At 45.1% G+C, this 16,138-nt stretch overlaps 1 protein-coding gene and 1 non-coding gene across 2 annotated transcripts; both read right to left on the reverse strand.

The window, feature by feature from the left end:
• Positions 1–6,329: 6,329 nt before the first annotated feature.
• RPL39 (ribosomal protein L39) lies at positions 6,330–10,383 on the reverse strand. The gene is made up of 3 exons (XM_003414778.4): positions 10,260–10,383; positions 8,658–8,761; positions 6,330–6,572 (listed from the first exon to the last, which is right to left on the reverse strand). Exons 1-3 carry the CDS (start codon positions 10,260–10,262, stop codon positions 6,524–6,526), a joined length of 156 nt encoding a protein of 51 aa, XP_003414826.1. The 5' UTR covers positions 10,263–10,383; the 3' UTR covers positions 6,330–6,523.
• On the reverse strand, positions 7,061–7,192 carry LOC111751892 (small nucleolar RNA SNORA69). The gene has a single exon (XR_002786965.1). It is a non-coding gene; the product is annotated as a small nucleolar RNA SNORA69 (small nucleolar RNA).
• Positions 10,384–16,138: the final 5,755 nt, after the last annotated feature.

Genomic DNA, 16,138 nt, shown 5'->3' on the forward strand with positions numbered 1-16,138 from the left:
GTGGACAAGACAGACCCATCCTTATCCTCTTAGAGTTCACAGTCTAATGAGGGAGGCAGGCATCAATTAATTAGCCTCACATAAAATTTTACATTTAAAATTTGAATGAAACCTACAGGCTGATTTCCTAGGTGGCACAGTTAATGCACTCGGCTGCTTACCAAAAGGTTGGAGGTTTGAGTCTATCCAGAGGTGCCTTGAGAGAAAGGCCTGGCTATCTACTTTGGAAAAATCAGCCACTGAAAACACTGTGGAGCACAGTTCTACTCTGACACACATGGAGTCACCATGAGTAACTGGTTAAATAGGAAGACCTAGCTAGATTTGGGGAAGGCAGTCAGGGAGGGCCTCCCTGTGAAAGTGAAAAGTAAGTTGAGACCTAAAGAATGAATGGGAAATAACTGGATGAAGAGGTTGGGGGAACAGTATGTGAGTAGGCTCTGAGGCAGAGTGAAGCTTGATTTGAGGGACAAAGAGACTGGTGTGGCTGGCTTCATCTGAAGAGAGGCTGGGATAGGAGCCACACTGTGCTCCTTTTGGACCATAGTAAGGAGTGAGGTTTATCCCAAGAGCAGAGTCAAGGAAGTGGAGGAAGGGGGAGGGGGCGGTGTGTTGAGCAGAATTGCATCTGCAAAAGCTCACTCTAGCTGGCTGCTCTGCTGCTAGACCAGTTTCTCAACCTTGGCACTACTGACATTTGGGGGGCTCTCCTGTGCATTGTAGGATGTTTAGCAACTCCCTGACCTCTACTCACTAGATGGTAGTAGCACTGTCCCTGGTTGAGACAACCAGAATATCTCCAGACATTGCCAAATGTCCCCTGGGGGCAAAATCATCGTGGTTGAGAATGACTGTGCCAGACCATTTATTTAGTGCAGCCTGATGTGTTTTCTTGGATGAGGGTTCATCAGCTTTCCTCCCTCCATCCCCAGAGAGACACCCATACAGTGTGCACAGGCACATAACGTGCACAATCTTGACTATGACACCCTTGAAGGTCACACTTACCTCTGGCTCTCCAAATACCCACCAATTCTTTGCACAAGCACGGTCAGGTGTGTGTTGGATGAACGCTCCTGAATATAACACTATCAAGGAGGTGTGGATGCTTAACATTTCACCCTGCTCTTTCCAAGGAAGTATAATATCTATTCACTACTCAATCTGGTTCTCATTCCCATTCCTGCTAACAGCAGCTCCCTGGCATGCTCCAAAAAAGGAAAAAAAAAAGGTTGCCAGAGAGTGGATTCCAACTCATGGTGACGCCATGTGTGTCAAAGTAGAACTGAGCACCATAGGGTTTTCAATGGCTGATTTTTGGGAAGTAGATCACCAGGCCTTTCTTCCGAGGCACCTGAGTGGGCTTGAACCTCCAACCTTTTGGTTAGCAGCCTAGTGTGTTAATTGTTTGTACCACCCAGGGAGTTCCCGGCATGCTACAAACACTCTAAAATACTCTTAGCTGCTATTGGCAGAAATTAGTTGCTTAACCTATTTCTCATCTTTAAAATTGGAGAATATCTGATAGAACTGATCCATTACTAGCATTACAATTCAATCCTTAACAAAGCTGAGGTTCTCAGGGATGATTCTGGAAGTCTCTGAAGAGACCAAGTTCCCACTGCTGGTTCAGTGATGGAGCTAGGATTCAATCCTAGACCTGACCGCAAGTCCCAGGACTCTACCTCTCATGTCACCCTGCCTCCTTTTCAAGGCCTTGAGGGATTCTTCTGCCCCTCCAAATTGTTGTTAGCTACTGTCAACTACCGACTAATGGCGACCCCACACACAACAGAACAAAACACTACCCGGTCCTGCACCAACCCCATGATCGGTTGTGGAGCCATCAGACACTTGTGATTCATAGGGTCTGATTTTTGGAAGTAGATCACCAGGCCTTTCCTCCTAGTCTTAGTCTGGAAGCTCTGCTGAAACCTTTTCAGTATCATAGAAACATGGACGCCTCCACTGGCAAACAGGTGGTGGCTGCACACGAGGTGCAATGGCAGGGAATTGAACCTGGGTCTCCTGCATGGAAGGCGAGAATTCTACCACTGAACCACCACTGCCCCCAACCTGTCATGGATTGTGTCCCCCCTAAATATATGTATCAGTTTGGCTTGTATTGTGTGATTGTCTGATTTGATTTCCCTATGTGTTGTAAATCCTATGGCTTTGATGTTAATGAACTGGATCAGCAGCAGTTTTACTGATGAGATCTACAAGATTAGATTGTGTCTTAAGCCAATCTCTTTTGAGATATGAGAGAGGCAGCAGAGAGACAGAGCGACCTCATGCCACCAAGAAAGTAGCACCAGAAGCAGAGCGCCATTTTTTGGACCTAGGGTCCCTGCGCTGGAGAAGCTCCTTGACCAGGGGAAGACTGATGACAAGGGTCTTCCCCTGGAGCTGGTGCCCTGAATTTGGACTTCTAGCCTTCTAGGCTGTGAGAGAATAGCTTGTCGTATTTCTGTTACAGCAGCACTAGATGACTAAGACACCCTCCAAATTAGAATCCTGAATTGGAAGGGAACCCAAATATCAACTATCTAGCAGCCACCATGGAGCATCAACTCTGTGCCAGCTCTGCCTGCCATCTCCTGTGTTGTCGTCTCCCATCCCAGTCTTCAGTTTATGTGCCTTATTTGAGCTTTGTCCAGCATACAGCACATATGAGCTGGGGAGGGAATTGACATGAAAATTCTAATCCAGCTCCCTCCCCACACTTCTTTTTCCTACAGTGAAGCATTGAACAAAGTGCTTCAATGCATTATTACATTTCATCCTCACAACCCACTGAGGGAGGTCCTATCGGCCCCATGTTGCAAATGGAGACACTGAGGCTCACTGCTGCTGGTCAAGAGGCCCTGCATCCAACCTGGTCACACTCCAGACCACAAACTCTTCACCAGCTCGCTGCTGCCACCTGCCTTTCATTAGGTCATCAATGGACAGACAAGTATCACCGGAGCCGACTTCACGTCTTTCAAAAGCAGGCATCTTAGGCTTTACTTCTGGCAGGTCATGTACTATTTGATGTTTTGAAATCTTCGATGTCACAAGCTCCCACTCCCTCCTTCCAGGAAGCACCAATCTAGTCCGACTCACTTCACAGATGAGGAATTGTATGACTCCCAGGCTCAAAAGAAACCCCTTACACAGAGCCAACCAACTCTGGTATCCAAGTCGTTTCCCCTTTCTCTCAATTCTAGTCCTACCTATTCTTTAAGGTCTGTAGAGAAAGCTGGGGTCTGCCAGTAGTGTGACCTTGGTCTTATCACTTAGCCTCCCCGGACTCAGTAGTGAGGCAAGGATATTTCTAATACTCCAAAACGGTTAGACATTTCTCCCTGACATGACTGTCAGTTAAATGAATCACATCTCTCTGCTTTGGATCTGAGTATTTTTAGCATGGTAACATTTGCCACCTGTTGTTCACACAGTAGCAGCTGTTTTTGAATGTGAAGGCAAGACTCCTCCCCCAAGCTCCTCAATTGGCTGATAGTTCTGCAGCTCAAACTTCTGGTAAGCATGGTGGTCCCTCTTAAAGGCTTGCATTCATTTCAGCCTCTGAGTGCAGTTAGAGGACAAAGAGCCTTTTGCTGTACAACCCCCCAGCATTTGCTGCACACTATACACAGCACTGAAAGATTGACACCTTTGAATTGTGGTGTTGGCAAAGAATATTGAATACACCATGGACTGCCAGAAGAACAAACAAATCTTTCTTGGGAGAAGTACAACCAGAATGCTCCTTAGAAGCAGGGATGGCAAGAATACATGTCGCACATACTTTGGACATGTTATCAGGAGGGACCAGTCCCTGGAGAAGGACATCATGCTTGGTAAAGTGGAGGGTCAGTGAAAAAGAGGAAGACCCTCAATGAGATGGATTGACGGTGGCTGCAACAATGGGCTCAAGCATAACGATGAGGATGACGCAGGACTGGGCAGTGTTCCGTTCTGTTGTACATAGGGTCGCTGAGTCGGAACAGACTCCACGGCACGTAACAATACACACTGGAGCGCTGGTAGCACAGTGGTTAAGAACTCAACTGTTAACCAAAAGGCCAGCAGTTCAAATCTACCAGCTGCTCCTTGGAAACCCTATAGGGCAGTTCTACTCTGTCCTATAGGATCACTGTGAGTTGGAATCAACTAGTCGGCAACAGGTTTTGTTTTTTGGTCTAACATACAGAGCACCCAGCATCCCTTGCCATCTGCATTCTCATCTATGTCCAGCATAGGGTCCCTATGAGCTGGGTAGGGAGTCACCACCAAATCTGATTCTTTCCCCTTGCTTCAGTTTCAGCCCTAATTCTAAAGAACAATCAAGGAACTTTGTTCCCTTCCACCCTTCCCACAGATGTTTGCTATGGTTCGTGTATAGACCCATTATTAGCACTTAACATTTTCTAACATGCTATATAACTTGTCTACCAACCAATTAATCTCAAACACTGTACCTATAACGGTGCCTGGCATGTAAGAAGCGCTCAATGCATTTGCTGAACGCATCACCCAGCACCTTACTCTCCAGGTGCAGCTTTTCTGTAAGGCAGCCAATGCCATGACGCCGCCTACAATGCAATGTACAGTATGCTACGGTGCCAACAATTAACCTAGCTCTTTTCAGCAAAAGTGAACTCCCCTGAATCCAGGTATTTAAATCAGGGGTTGGCAAATCTTTTTCTGTAAAGGGCCAAGTAGTAAATATTTCAGGCTTAGCAGACCATATGGTCTTTATGGCAACAGGACAAACGCAACCACAGATAGTATGAAAAAATTTCTTTCAAACATTTGAAAATGCAGAAACTTTAAGTCACAGGTTATACAAACATAGGCAGTAGCAGACCAGAGTTTGCCTGACCCTGACATTTGAGCTTCAAAAAAAGGCACCAGTAATCAAACTAGCCAGCTCACATGAGCAGCCTATTTGGGTATATCAAAACAAAAGCTAGGATACAGTAAGCAAACATAAATAAATACAGTAACTTATTGAAGGCTTAGAGACAACAGTAACTTATTGATGCCTCAGAGACAACAGTAACTTATTGATGACTCAGAGACAACAGTAACTTATTGATGACTCAGAGACAACAGTCAATGTCAAATCACATAAAGAGGCAGATCAAGAATCAAGAAATCTTCCGGATTAAGAGAACTTCCTGGAATTACCAGGGGTAGAATACAAAATTTGCTAATATAGAGAACTCTTCAAGAGATTAGGAAGGAGATCAGGCAAAACGCAGAATAAGCCAAGCAGCACACAGACAAAGCATCGGAGGAAGTTAAGATTAGAGAAGAGCATAATGACAAACTAGGCTGCGATAATCCATAGAGACAGCAAACAGAAATCCAGGAGTAACAATAAATTTTCAGAATTAGACAATTCAATAGAAAGTCATAAGAGCAGAATCGAGGCAATGGAAATCAGAATTAGTGAGAGTGAAGATAAAGCACTTGGCACCAAGGTATTTGAGGAAATACCAGATAAAAGAATTTGAAAAAATGAATAAACCCTAAGAATTATGTGGGACTCTATCAAAAGGAATAACCTACGAGTGACTGGAGTACCAGACAGGGAGGGATAACAGAAAATACAAATACAAAAGCAACAACAGTGAAAAAGAATATATAAAGAAAAATGACTCAGCACAGAAAATTAAGTGGAAAAAAGAAATTGAGTTTGCCTGACCCCTGTTCTTCTAAGAATGTGCCACCCCCAGGTATACACCTCCTGTAACAGAAACACCTGATCGAATTACCAACCAGGGTATGTTCAGTGAAGATTTTAGGTGTGCTGTCCAATACAGTTGTTAGGTGCCGTCGAGTTGATTCTGACTCATAGCAACCCTATAGGACAGAACAGAACTGCCCTGTAGGGGTTCCAAAGAGTGGCTGGCAAATCCAAGCTCTTAACCACTACGCCAACCAATACAGTGGCCACTGCCAACTGTTAGTTGCCATCGAGTTGATTCTGACACAATGGCGACCCCACGTGTGTCAGAGTAGAACTCTACTCCAGTTTTCAAGGCTGTGACCTTTAGGAAGCAGATCAACAAGCCTGTCTTCCAAGGTACTTATGGGTGGGTTCAAATCACCAACTTTTTGGCTAGTAATTCAGCACTTAACCGTTTCTACCACAAGTAATGTTACAAGTCAAGTTCTCCAGCCACACTAGTCATATTTCAAGTATTTGGTAGCCAGACTGAGAACATTTCTACCACTGCAAGAAAGCACTACTGGACAGTGCTGTTAGGTCATCTGGTAGAGGGCTGGGGTAGGGGAGTAAACTGAGTACTGGACAAACCAGAATGTAACAGCAGTTCAAATGAAATGTCTCACATATTTATTAGCATGCTTAATCACTTAATGCAGAAACATAAAAAAAAAGGAATAAACCACAATTTTCTGACTCATGTTTGAATGGTATAGATCACAGGGCAATTTCCAACTTGATTCGCTAAAATGCTACCAGGCTGCCAGGGGGAAGGCCGTGTTCCATCACATGTGCGACTCCTTACAGGCCCAGCTTGGTTCTTCTCCAATGTCTCCTCTTGGAGTTGTACCTACACAGAACGAAACTGTAAGTTACAAAGAGTCTGACCTCAATCTAGCTGTTCTTATTCACCAAACTTTGCCTTTTAGGTACCACAAAATCCTCTAAAGGCAAAGGGTCCCTCTTCCTTCAACAAATTTTGAACCCTTTCTGGTAAGTAAAGAATGACTTGCTAGATGTGTTTAAGAACTACTCAAGCTAATTCTTTACCTCTCACAAGAACCCAAGGCTAGAGAGAAAAATGGGTTTTTATTGGAGCTTGAGAAGTGGAGAAGCTCTCCCTTCCAAGTGTACACCCATTCAACTTTGAATTCAGGAGATCTGGGGTAGACCGAGATATGTATTTTAACCCCCCTCTCCTCCTTTCTAAATGACATTGAAAAGTCAATTAACATGTTAACACACTCATAAAAGCTCCTACACAATTCTTACACAGATTAACACCCATTCATTCCAATCCCAGAGCAACAGTGATTTGCAGTGCTAAAGCCATCTCACGATTGTGCATGTTAATCTGTCATGGTTTTACCCTCATAAAGACAAAACCAAAGACGATCAACACAGTGTTTCTTTCAGCAGGATAATGTCAGTACTTCCACAAACCAAAGCACTGTAATTGCAACCTGCTTTGAATACAATCTTAGAAGTTGAAAGACAGCTAAAACAATAGTAAAAGTCATTCTATGGTGCCAATTTTCTGGGCCAAGAACACAGAATCCTAAATACAAAATACATTCCCAGCTCTGAGAGACCAATAATAGCAGGTAACCTTTATTAAGCTAGGCACTGAGTTTTCTATACATTTCTTTCATTCCTCACAGCAACCCGTAAGGCAGGTGCCATCATCATTGATGGAGAAAAAATCGTGTTCACCTAGATGTTTAAGAAAAAGGGTGGTTATGGTGGGGGCTTTACTATGGACAACTGGGGTGTTCTCAACAGAAACCCAAACCTGTAGAAGGGCCGAGCTGCCTAACCACTTTGCCTAGTGACTCACTGCTCTTTTCTCAGTATTGTGCAGGGAAGACCAGGGGGTTTTAAAATCTAGTCGCATCTAACAATGAAACATCCACATACAATGTCAGCTTAATCAAGTGCTCTGAAAAGAACAATCAGGGGAATGTTTTCTTTTTGACTTTTCCCCTAACTTTTTGGTCTTCTGGGCTTAATCATCAGGAAACCTCAATACTAGGCTGTCACCTTGGACAAATCTCACTGATTTTCAATGCTCATTTTTCCTCCCTGAGGCCCACCAGGTCCAAAGAGCAGTGGGTTAAAAGGCACACAGGAGTTTTAATCCTAGCTCTGTTTGAAGTTCATCTAGATGACCCTGGAGGTCCTAATGTTTTTCTCCCAAAAATCATCAATTCAGCTGCTTCTGCAGTAGAGGGCAATCTTCCAGTCTTTAAGAAAGGTACATTTCAAAGAGTGACTGGATCCTCCATCAACAGCTGCCTCCTTTGCCAGGAGAACTGGATAATGCCCGGCTTCTATTACTGAATGTTTTGATCAAAGATTCTACAGAAGAATTCTAATCAAAGGGGGGAAATGCAGAACAGAATTCCAAATTCTCATAGAATCCAGACTTTGTAGAGCCACAGAGGCTGGAAGAACCCCAAAACTATTGCCCTGAGATAATCTTTAAATTGTGAACAAAAAAATATCCCCTGAAGTCTTCTTAAAACCAAACAGTTTAGCTTAACGAGTAAAAAAGGTCTGCCTTGAGCATTATGTTTTTAAGAACTATCTATGGGATCAAACTGACAACAGCAACTTGAAAGACTAGATAGGAAACTTGGGGGCAGTGAATTATGTCAGTCACTGAATTGTACATGTAGAAATTGTTGGTATGTTTGGCTGTGTATATTCTGAACAATAAAATAAATGGGGAAAAAAAACTTGTTCGGGTGAGCCAACTTTGTCTTCCCCACCAGGGTAATGAGACAACCTTAAGGCTCTGTCTCAAACAGAAGACAATCAGGAAATTAACAAGTACCGGAAGGATCTCTTCTACGCCCAGTTGAAGAAGCACAGTGTAAAAAAAGGAATTTCAGAATGGTGGTACAAGGATGAATTAGATTGCATGTAAGCTTACCTGATTTTATTACCAGTTTTCATTCGAATCCATTGGGGAATGGGGCGATTCTGCTTTTGTTTCTTGGCCAGGAATCTCTTGATCCTGAAAGTCTTATGAGAAGACTAGGAAGGAAATGCAATCAATTTAGATAGTTCACACTAGTCTGCCTAAATGATTCAAAGTTAGGAATCCTCTCAAATCAACAAAACTTTGACTACTTAATATAGACCAAAAACAATCTTCTCCATGGTGAACACGTTGTGCCCTTTGTTCCTCACAATTTCTCTGGAGGCGGATACCCTAATTCCCATCAAATAAGAAACAAGTAGAATCAAGGAGGTAAGCAACCTGCTCAAAATCAGAGTATTCATGTCTAGCCTGCTGTCACCAGGGCTCAGGAGACTACATAGGGGTACAGCTAGTGCTGGGGAGACTGGCTTCCTGGAAAGAGTACTGCTTTCAGTCAACCAGAATAACCTGTCACTTGCAAGTCAATGAGTCCTGGTGCCCGAGTTTGTAAAATGGGGGTAGCTACACTTTCAAGGTTCATTGCAGGGCTAGCTAAGATTACTTATTTATGCACTGTCTTGACATTTAGTAGATCGATTCTGCCCACTCACCATTTTGGTATTAATCCTAACTGAACTTCTGGGGTCTATTTAAAATGCCACTTTTTCAAAGACGTCTTTCCTAATTTCTCGTTGCCTCTTATGGCTTCTGTTAAGAATTTGGGTCATCTGAGTCCAACTCCAACCACTCGTCCCCCACTCATGACAATCTGGCAAAATGACCTGAGTCTAAAACATGGCCCAACAAACCCTTTGCATAACAGGGGCCATTATAACTAAATCCTTCCCTCCCCAACCCACATTAAGTTACAAATCTTCTGTCAATAAGCTATAAAACAGGGGATAATGATCCCCTCCATGCCTAGAAGCCTATAAACATTTTTTTCTCAGGAAAACAGTGCCACAGAAAAAACCCGGACAGTGACTCATCTGCAACTGACATTTACTAAGAAATGTCTGAACGGCGCATGGCTTTGCACAACACTCCTTGTACCAGGCGCTTCCACAGGGTGACGCTCTCAGTTCCTGAACAAACGACTAAGAATACTCATAAGCCAACCCTGCGGTATGGTCTCGGGAGCCAGATTAAAGCTTTCCTAAATCCAGCAGCCCACATCCACCTCCCGATGCCTGGCAAGTACCACGGTCCGTGGGCAGCCCCGCAGCCAGTCCACGATTCACGAGGTGGTCCCCAACCTCTCTTCCTGCCCCAAAATCACAGTTCGCTCAGGAATCAGGGTCCGGTCTCCACTGGGGCAACCCTGAGAGAAGGCTAAAGCGGGGTGGGGATCCCTACCAGCCTTGGCGGCGGTCTGGCGCGAAGAGCGCCCCCTCGGACCCCGCAGCGCCAGAGCAGCCCGCCCCTCCTCATCACTTGCAGGCTAGCTCCCCATTAGGCCCGCAGACTGGAGTGGTGGCCAAACTCGACCTTCTCTTGGGAAAGCCTAAAAAAGGCCTCCGCATCTGGTCTTCCCGCGCGACCTCGGCGGGCCCATGGTGGCCCCGGGTCTCAGGAAGCCGCCCCGGAGCCGATGGTGGCGGATGGTCTTACCATGGCGAGGAAGGCCGGCGGCCGCACACACCACAACGGCAGAGAAAAACCAAAAGAGAACGAATCGTACGGAATTACGTTTTAGAAGGCGCAGCCGGAGGCGGGGTTTGGGAAGTGACATCACGATTGGCCACAGCCTCGTAGCACCCGTAGCAGTTTGAGTTCCCGTGGAGCAGTGGGAAGCTGCGTTCGTTCTGTGCGAAATTGAATTCGCTTAGATTCCACTTCCACAAATGGGTTCCCCAGGGGGCTCGTCAGTTTGATAGGGGCACCCTGTTGAGTGGGTGAGACAGACAGCCGTAATAAGTGCAAAAATGGAAGTCCCTCCAAAGGCAGAAGTCGCACAAAGGAGGCGGGACTAACTCCAAAGAGGGGCGGTGGAGGCGCAACTTCCTGGCCTAAGGACATCGGCCCTGCGCTTAGAAAGAAGCGCACAGAGGAGCAGGGACTGAGGTCGCTGCTGCTGGATTAGGCTGGGACCCAGCTGAGCCTTTGTAAGAGAGTTGGACGTAGTCCGGCTCATAGCGAGCCTATAAGACAGGGTAGAACTGCCTCATAGGGTTTCCCAGGGCTGTCCGAGGAGCGGCTGGTGGATTGGAACTGCAGACTTTTTGGTTAGCAGCTCTAAGCTCTTAACCACTACGCCACTAGGGTTTCCAAGCCTGGGGACAGCCTTGCGCTTTTTAGCCTAGGCAAGAGGTTGTCAACAAAGGCCTTTAAACTGAGAAAGGAGGGACAAAACTTTTTCCTTGGCTGGTGGAAAGCCCAGACGAACCTCTTAGCCCACCTTTGGCAAAATGTACAGGAATTAATGGCATGCGTTTTGGACACTACTGTTCCCCGTTTTCATCTTTTTTTCTTCTCACCATTAAAACAAAACCTCTATACACCTTTGCAGTCACCTCAAGCAGTTTCGCATCAATGCATTAGGGCAAGGGTTTTTAACCTGCGGTTCACAAGGGTCCGTGGATAGAATTCAGAGAGCCCATGAACTTGGATGGTAAAAAAAAAAAAAAAAATTAAACTATGTTTTGCACCAAACTGACTGAAATTTAGCACTTTCTTCGTTTATATGAATTATGGATGTTTTCAGATTACATTACAACCACAAAAAACCCACTGCCGTCGAGTCGATTCCGACTCATAGCGACCCTATAGGACAGAGTAGAACTGCCCCATAGAGTTTCCAAGGAGCGCCTGGCGGATTTGAACTGCGGAACTCTTGGTTAGCATCCGTAGCACTTAACCACATTACATTACATTACAGTTGATAGAAATGTCTCAAAATATTATTTACATACTCATCACTTCTTTGAAATTACAGACCCACAAATAGAACTGTGTTAAGAAGCCTATATATTGTTGTTAAGGAGCTTTGGTGACTCAGTGGTTAAGTGCTCAGCTGCTAACTGAAAGGTCGGTGGTTGGAACCCATCAGCCACTCCTCAAGAGAAAGATGTGGCAGTCTGCTTCCATAAAGGTTACAGCCCTGGAAACCGTATGGGGCAGTTCCACTCCGTCCTATGGGCGGCTATGACTAGGAATCGACTGGATGGCAGCGGGTATATTGTTGTTAGCTGCCACCAGAGGCTTCCATGACTTGTAATAGCATTGTCCTCACAGATAATGGAAAGTGTGCTTGTGTTCCTGGGTTTTAAATATTTCTCAGTTTTCATTTCTAGTAGAGTTAGTATTGACAGATACAGTCCGCATAAACAAAAGCTCTTTGAGGTCCTCAACAATTAAGTGTAAAGGGGTCCCGAGGCTAAAACTTGGGAGCACTGCTCCTATATGCCAGTGAAAATGAACAAACTGCCGCTACCCAAAACAACACGATGGATCTCATAAACACAATGTAGCACAAAGGAAACCAGACGCAAAAGCATGCAGACTGTAGAATTCCGTTTATGTAAAGACCAAAAACGGGCAAAACTAATTTGTACCATAGAAGCCAGGGCAGTGGTTCCCCGTGGCAGTAGAAGTGTGCTGGTGATGTTCTGTTTCTTGGTCTGGGTGCTAGTTACACGGGTGTGTGCACTTTGTGAAAATTCATCTAGCTGGACACTTGTTTGTGTACTCTTCTGCCTGAGTGTTACATGTCAATTAAAAGTTAAAAACATTTATATGGCTCTAAAGACAAAACTACCTATAAGTGAACATATATTCAGAGAGGGCTAGCTGCCATCCTAGTGCCCTCCTCCCTGTTATCTCCCTCTCCCGTAAGTAATTTTTTTCCATAGATAATTTCTAATAGTTAATGGTTTATCCTTCTGTTGTTTCATTTGGGAGTTATTTGAATACCCCCAACCGTTGCCTTCCTACAGCAAAAGAGGCATGCTATACACAGGAGATAGCCCACGTGACGCAGAGAGGAGGAAGCTGAGGTGGTTCACAGCAGATGGCTTGCAGTTCAGAAAATTAGGCAGCTCAGCGGCTTTCTGCAGAGAATGAAGGGATTGGAGAAACAAGGAAGGATTTGGAATAGAAACATTTGTTCATTTAACTTAAGTTGAATGCCCTTACTAGGTACAATAGCAGGATAGACTGTACTGTCACTTGCAGTACAGGGTGGCTCAAGTGCTAAGATGGATGTACGGGATGCTGGGAGAGCACCAGGGAGCCTCTAGCCCAGCCTAGGCAGTAGAGGCGGTCGGGCAGGGCAAAGGTCTTCCAGAGAAAGGAATGCTTGAGGGAAAGCCTGAAGCAGGAGTAGGAGGGGGCAACAAAAGGTGGTTTTCCAGAAAGAGGGAACTCTATCTGGGTATAGAGGCCCACCACAGGTATCCAGGGCTTCCCGGGGTAGGCCAGTTGGTCTGAGCTTGACCCTGGGAGCCAACAATTGGCCCCCAGGATCAAGACTTCTGTAGGAGAATAATTCTTTGTTTCAAAAGCCGTTTTATGCAGAAACCTAGCCTTTCTTTCTCTCTTACGCCTCTAATCCCATCTGTTAGCAAATCCTGTCTCCTCTGTCTTCAGAATATATCCAGAATCCAAATGCCCATCACTGCCCCCAGTCTGGTTCAAGACAGCATCACCTCTCACTTGGATTATTACGAAAGCCTCCTAGCTCTTCTCTCTTCTGACCCTGCATCCCTATAGTCTCTTGTCAACACAGTAGCCACAGTGATCCTGTTAAAACCTAAGTCAGAGTGAGTCACTCATCTCCTCAAAGCCCTCTGATGGTTTATCAGCTCACTCTGAGTAAAGACCCAAGTCCTTACAATGCCCTACGAGGGGCATACACAGTCAGGCTCCTCCACTCCCACCTCTCTGACCTCATCTCCAACTACTCTGGCTTTCAATTCACTCTGCTTCAGCCACACTGGCCAGATACATTCCCACCTCACAGCCTTTGCTCTTGCTGTTCCCTCTACCTGGAACATTGTTCCCCTAGATATCCCCATGGATCCCTGGTGGCGCAGTGGTTAAGAGCTTGGCTGCTAACCCAAAGGTTGGCAGTTGGAATCCACCAGCTGGTCCTTGGAAACCTTATGAGGCAGTTCTACTCTGTCCTCTAGGGTCACTATGAGTCGAAATCGACTCGACAGCCACGGGGTTTAAATATCCCCATGGCTTCCTCCATCAGTCTCTTTAGGTCTTTATTCAAATGTTATCTTCGCAGCGAGGCTTTCCCTAACCACCCTATTCAAAATTGCAACCCCTGGCCCCTACTCAGCACTCCCTACCCCTATTCCTGTTTTTTCTCCATAGTGCTTAACTGACGTAAGTTGTATTTTATTTATTATCTGACTCCCTCCCTAGAATGTAAGCACCATGAGGGCATGGATTTTATTTTTGTTCACTGATGTATTCCCTTAGCCTAGAAGAGTGCCTCACACATAGCAGGTGTTCAATAAATATTTGATGAATTAATGAATTCTAATACATCAAACGGACAAAATTGAAGAACAGGCTCCTTGGGCAGTTTACATCTTCCTTGCTTGGCCTGGACACATTTCTTGTTTGCGGAACCCCTGAAGCACTCTGCCCAGCCAAGAGAGTTCCTCAGAGCATGATTTCAAAATTACCGCCGAAGGCAACCAGGAGTCACTGAAAGCTTTTAAAGGATAAATGGCAATTCTATAAGCACTGTACAAAGAACCTTTGGGCTGTCTTGTGGAGAGGAGATGGAGTAGGGCAAGAGTGGAAACAAGGAGATCCATGAGAGATTGTTGCTGTAGTCCCAATGCAGTCACCTACCAGTCCCTGAGTCTGTCTCTCTCAGTCCTCACAGATTTAGTTCTGCTCAAAACTTTCCAATGGCTCCCCATAGCATTTGGAATAAAAGTCCAAGTCCTAATCATGACCTATGTGATCTTGCCTCTGTTAGCTCTCTGACTTCATTCCATACCCTTCTACTACTCTTCCCCCTTGTTCACTTTACTCCAGCCACATTAGCCTCTTTGCCATTACCAGAACAGGCCAGGCACACTTCTACCCCAGGGCCTTTTCATATACCTTTTCCTCTCGAAGGCTCTTTGCCCAGATATGCACAGGGCCAGTGCCCTCATTTCCTTCTCAAGTCTTTACTCAAAAATCAGCTTTTCACTGAGGACTTTCAGCCCCCACCCATGAACAACATATCTTCCTTCCTTTTTTTTTTCTCCTAAGCACCTGTCATTTCCTAACAACAAATATTTTTCTTATCTGCTTTTTTTCTCTCCTCTTGAATGTTAGGAAACCCTGGTGGCGTAGTGGTTAAGTGCTATGGCTGCTAACCAAAGGGTTGGGATTTCAAATCCGCCAAGCGCTCCTTGGAAACTCTACGGGGCAGTTCTACTCTGTCGTATAGAGTCTCTATGAGTCGGAATTGACTCAACAGCAGTGGGTTTGGTTTGTTTTGGGTTTTGAATGTTAAGCTCCATGAATTTTTTTTATTGCAATAACCTAGGGGAGACATGCGGGGCAGTGGTGGTTCAATGGTAGAATTCTCACCTTCTGTCAGGGAGACCTGGGTTTGATTCCCGGTCAACGGACCAAAGAAAATCCTGTCTTTAGGCTGGGCCTTGGTGAGCTCCTGGGAGGTAACCTCTGAGATCTTGGACTATTCTGCCTGATAAGAATGTTTTTGTGTGCGCTAGGACTTGGGCCATACTGTACCAGTGTGATCAGATAGTTTATTTGAACAGTGTGATTTATGTTGAACTCTTTTTTTTTTTTCACTCTGGGGATTAGAGTTTGAGTAGCTGAGGTCAGTCACTTGGGTGCTACACGCCTATATGACTGATCCCAGTAAAATCCCTGGACACCGAGGCTTGAGTAAGCTTCCCTGGCTGGCAGAACTTTCCACGTGTTGTCATACGTTCTTTTTGTTGTTGTTCTTGTACTAAATCTCCATGAATTTCTGTCAGTTTTGTTCACTAATGTAATACGAAAGCCTAGACATGAATGGCACATGGCAGGTGCTCAAAAAATACTTAAGTGAATGAATAAATGAATGAACGATAATAGCCTGAACTAGGCAGTGGGAGGATAGAGAGCAGGGAGATGTATTAGACAAAGAGAATATGATAATTGATTGGCTGTGGAGGTGAGGATGAGGTCAAATAGGACCTTCAGTGCCTGAGTGGATAGTTGGCTAACATCCTCTGCAATACAGGGTTACAGTAGGAGGAACTCGAGTTGCTTAGTTTGGGACCTGAGATGCTTGTGGGTCATCTAGATGCAGATGTCCAGTAGGCAGCTGGGTATGAGATTAGGGGAGTGGCTATGGCTAGACAGCCTTAACATCTAAAAATCTTTGTTCTTCCTCTCATTAAGAAGCGTAGTTTATCCTTGGAATATATCATAGAGAAATAAGAGCCTTTACACCAACAAGATATAGGCACCAAAAAACCAAAACCCAAATCCACCGCTGTCGAGTCGATTCCGACTCATAG

The sequence above is a fragment of the Loxodonta africana genome, chromosome X, assembly GCF_030014295.1.
Source record: "Loxodonta africana isolate mLoxAfr1 chromosome X, mLoxAfr1.hap2, whole genome shotgun sequence".
In the NCBI taxonomy this organism is placed as follows: domain Eukaryota; kingdom Metazoa; phylum Chordata; class Mammalia; order Proboscidea; family Elephantidae; genus Loxodonta; species Loxodonta africana.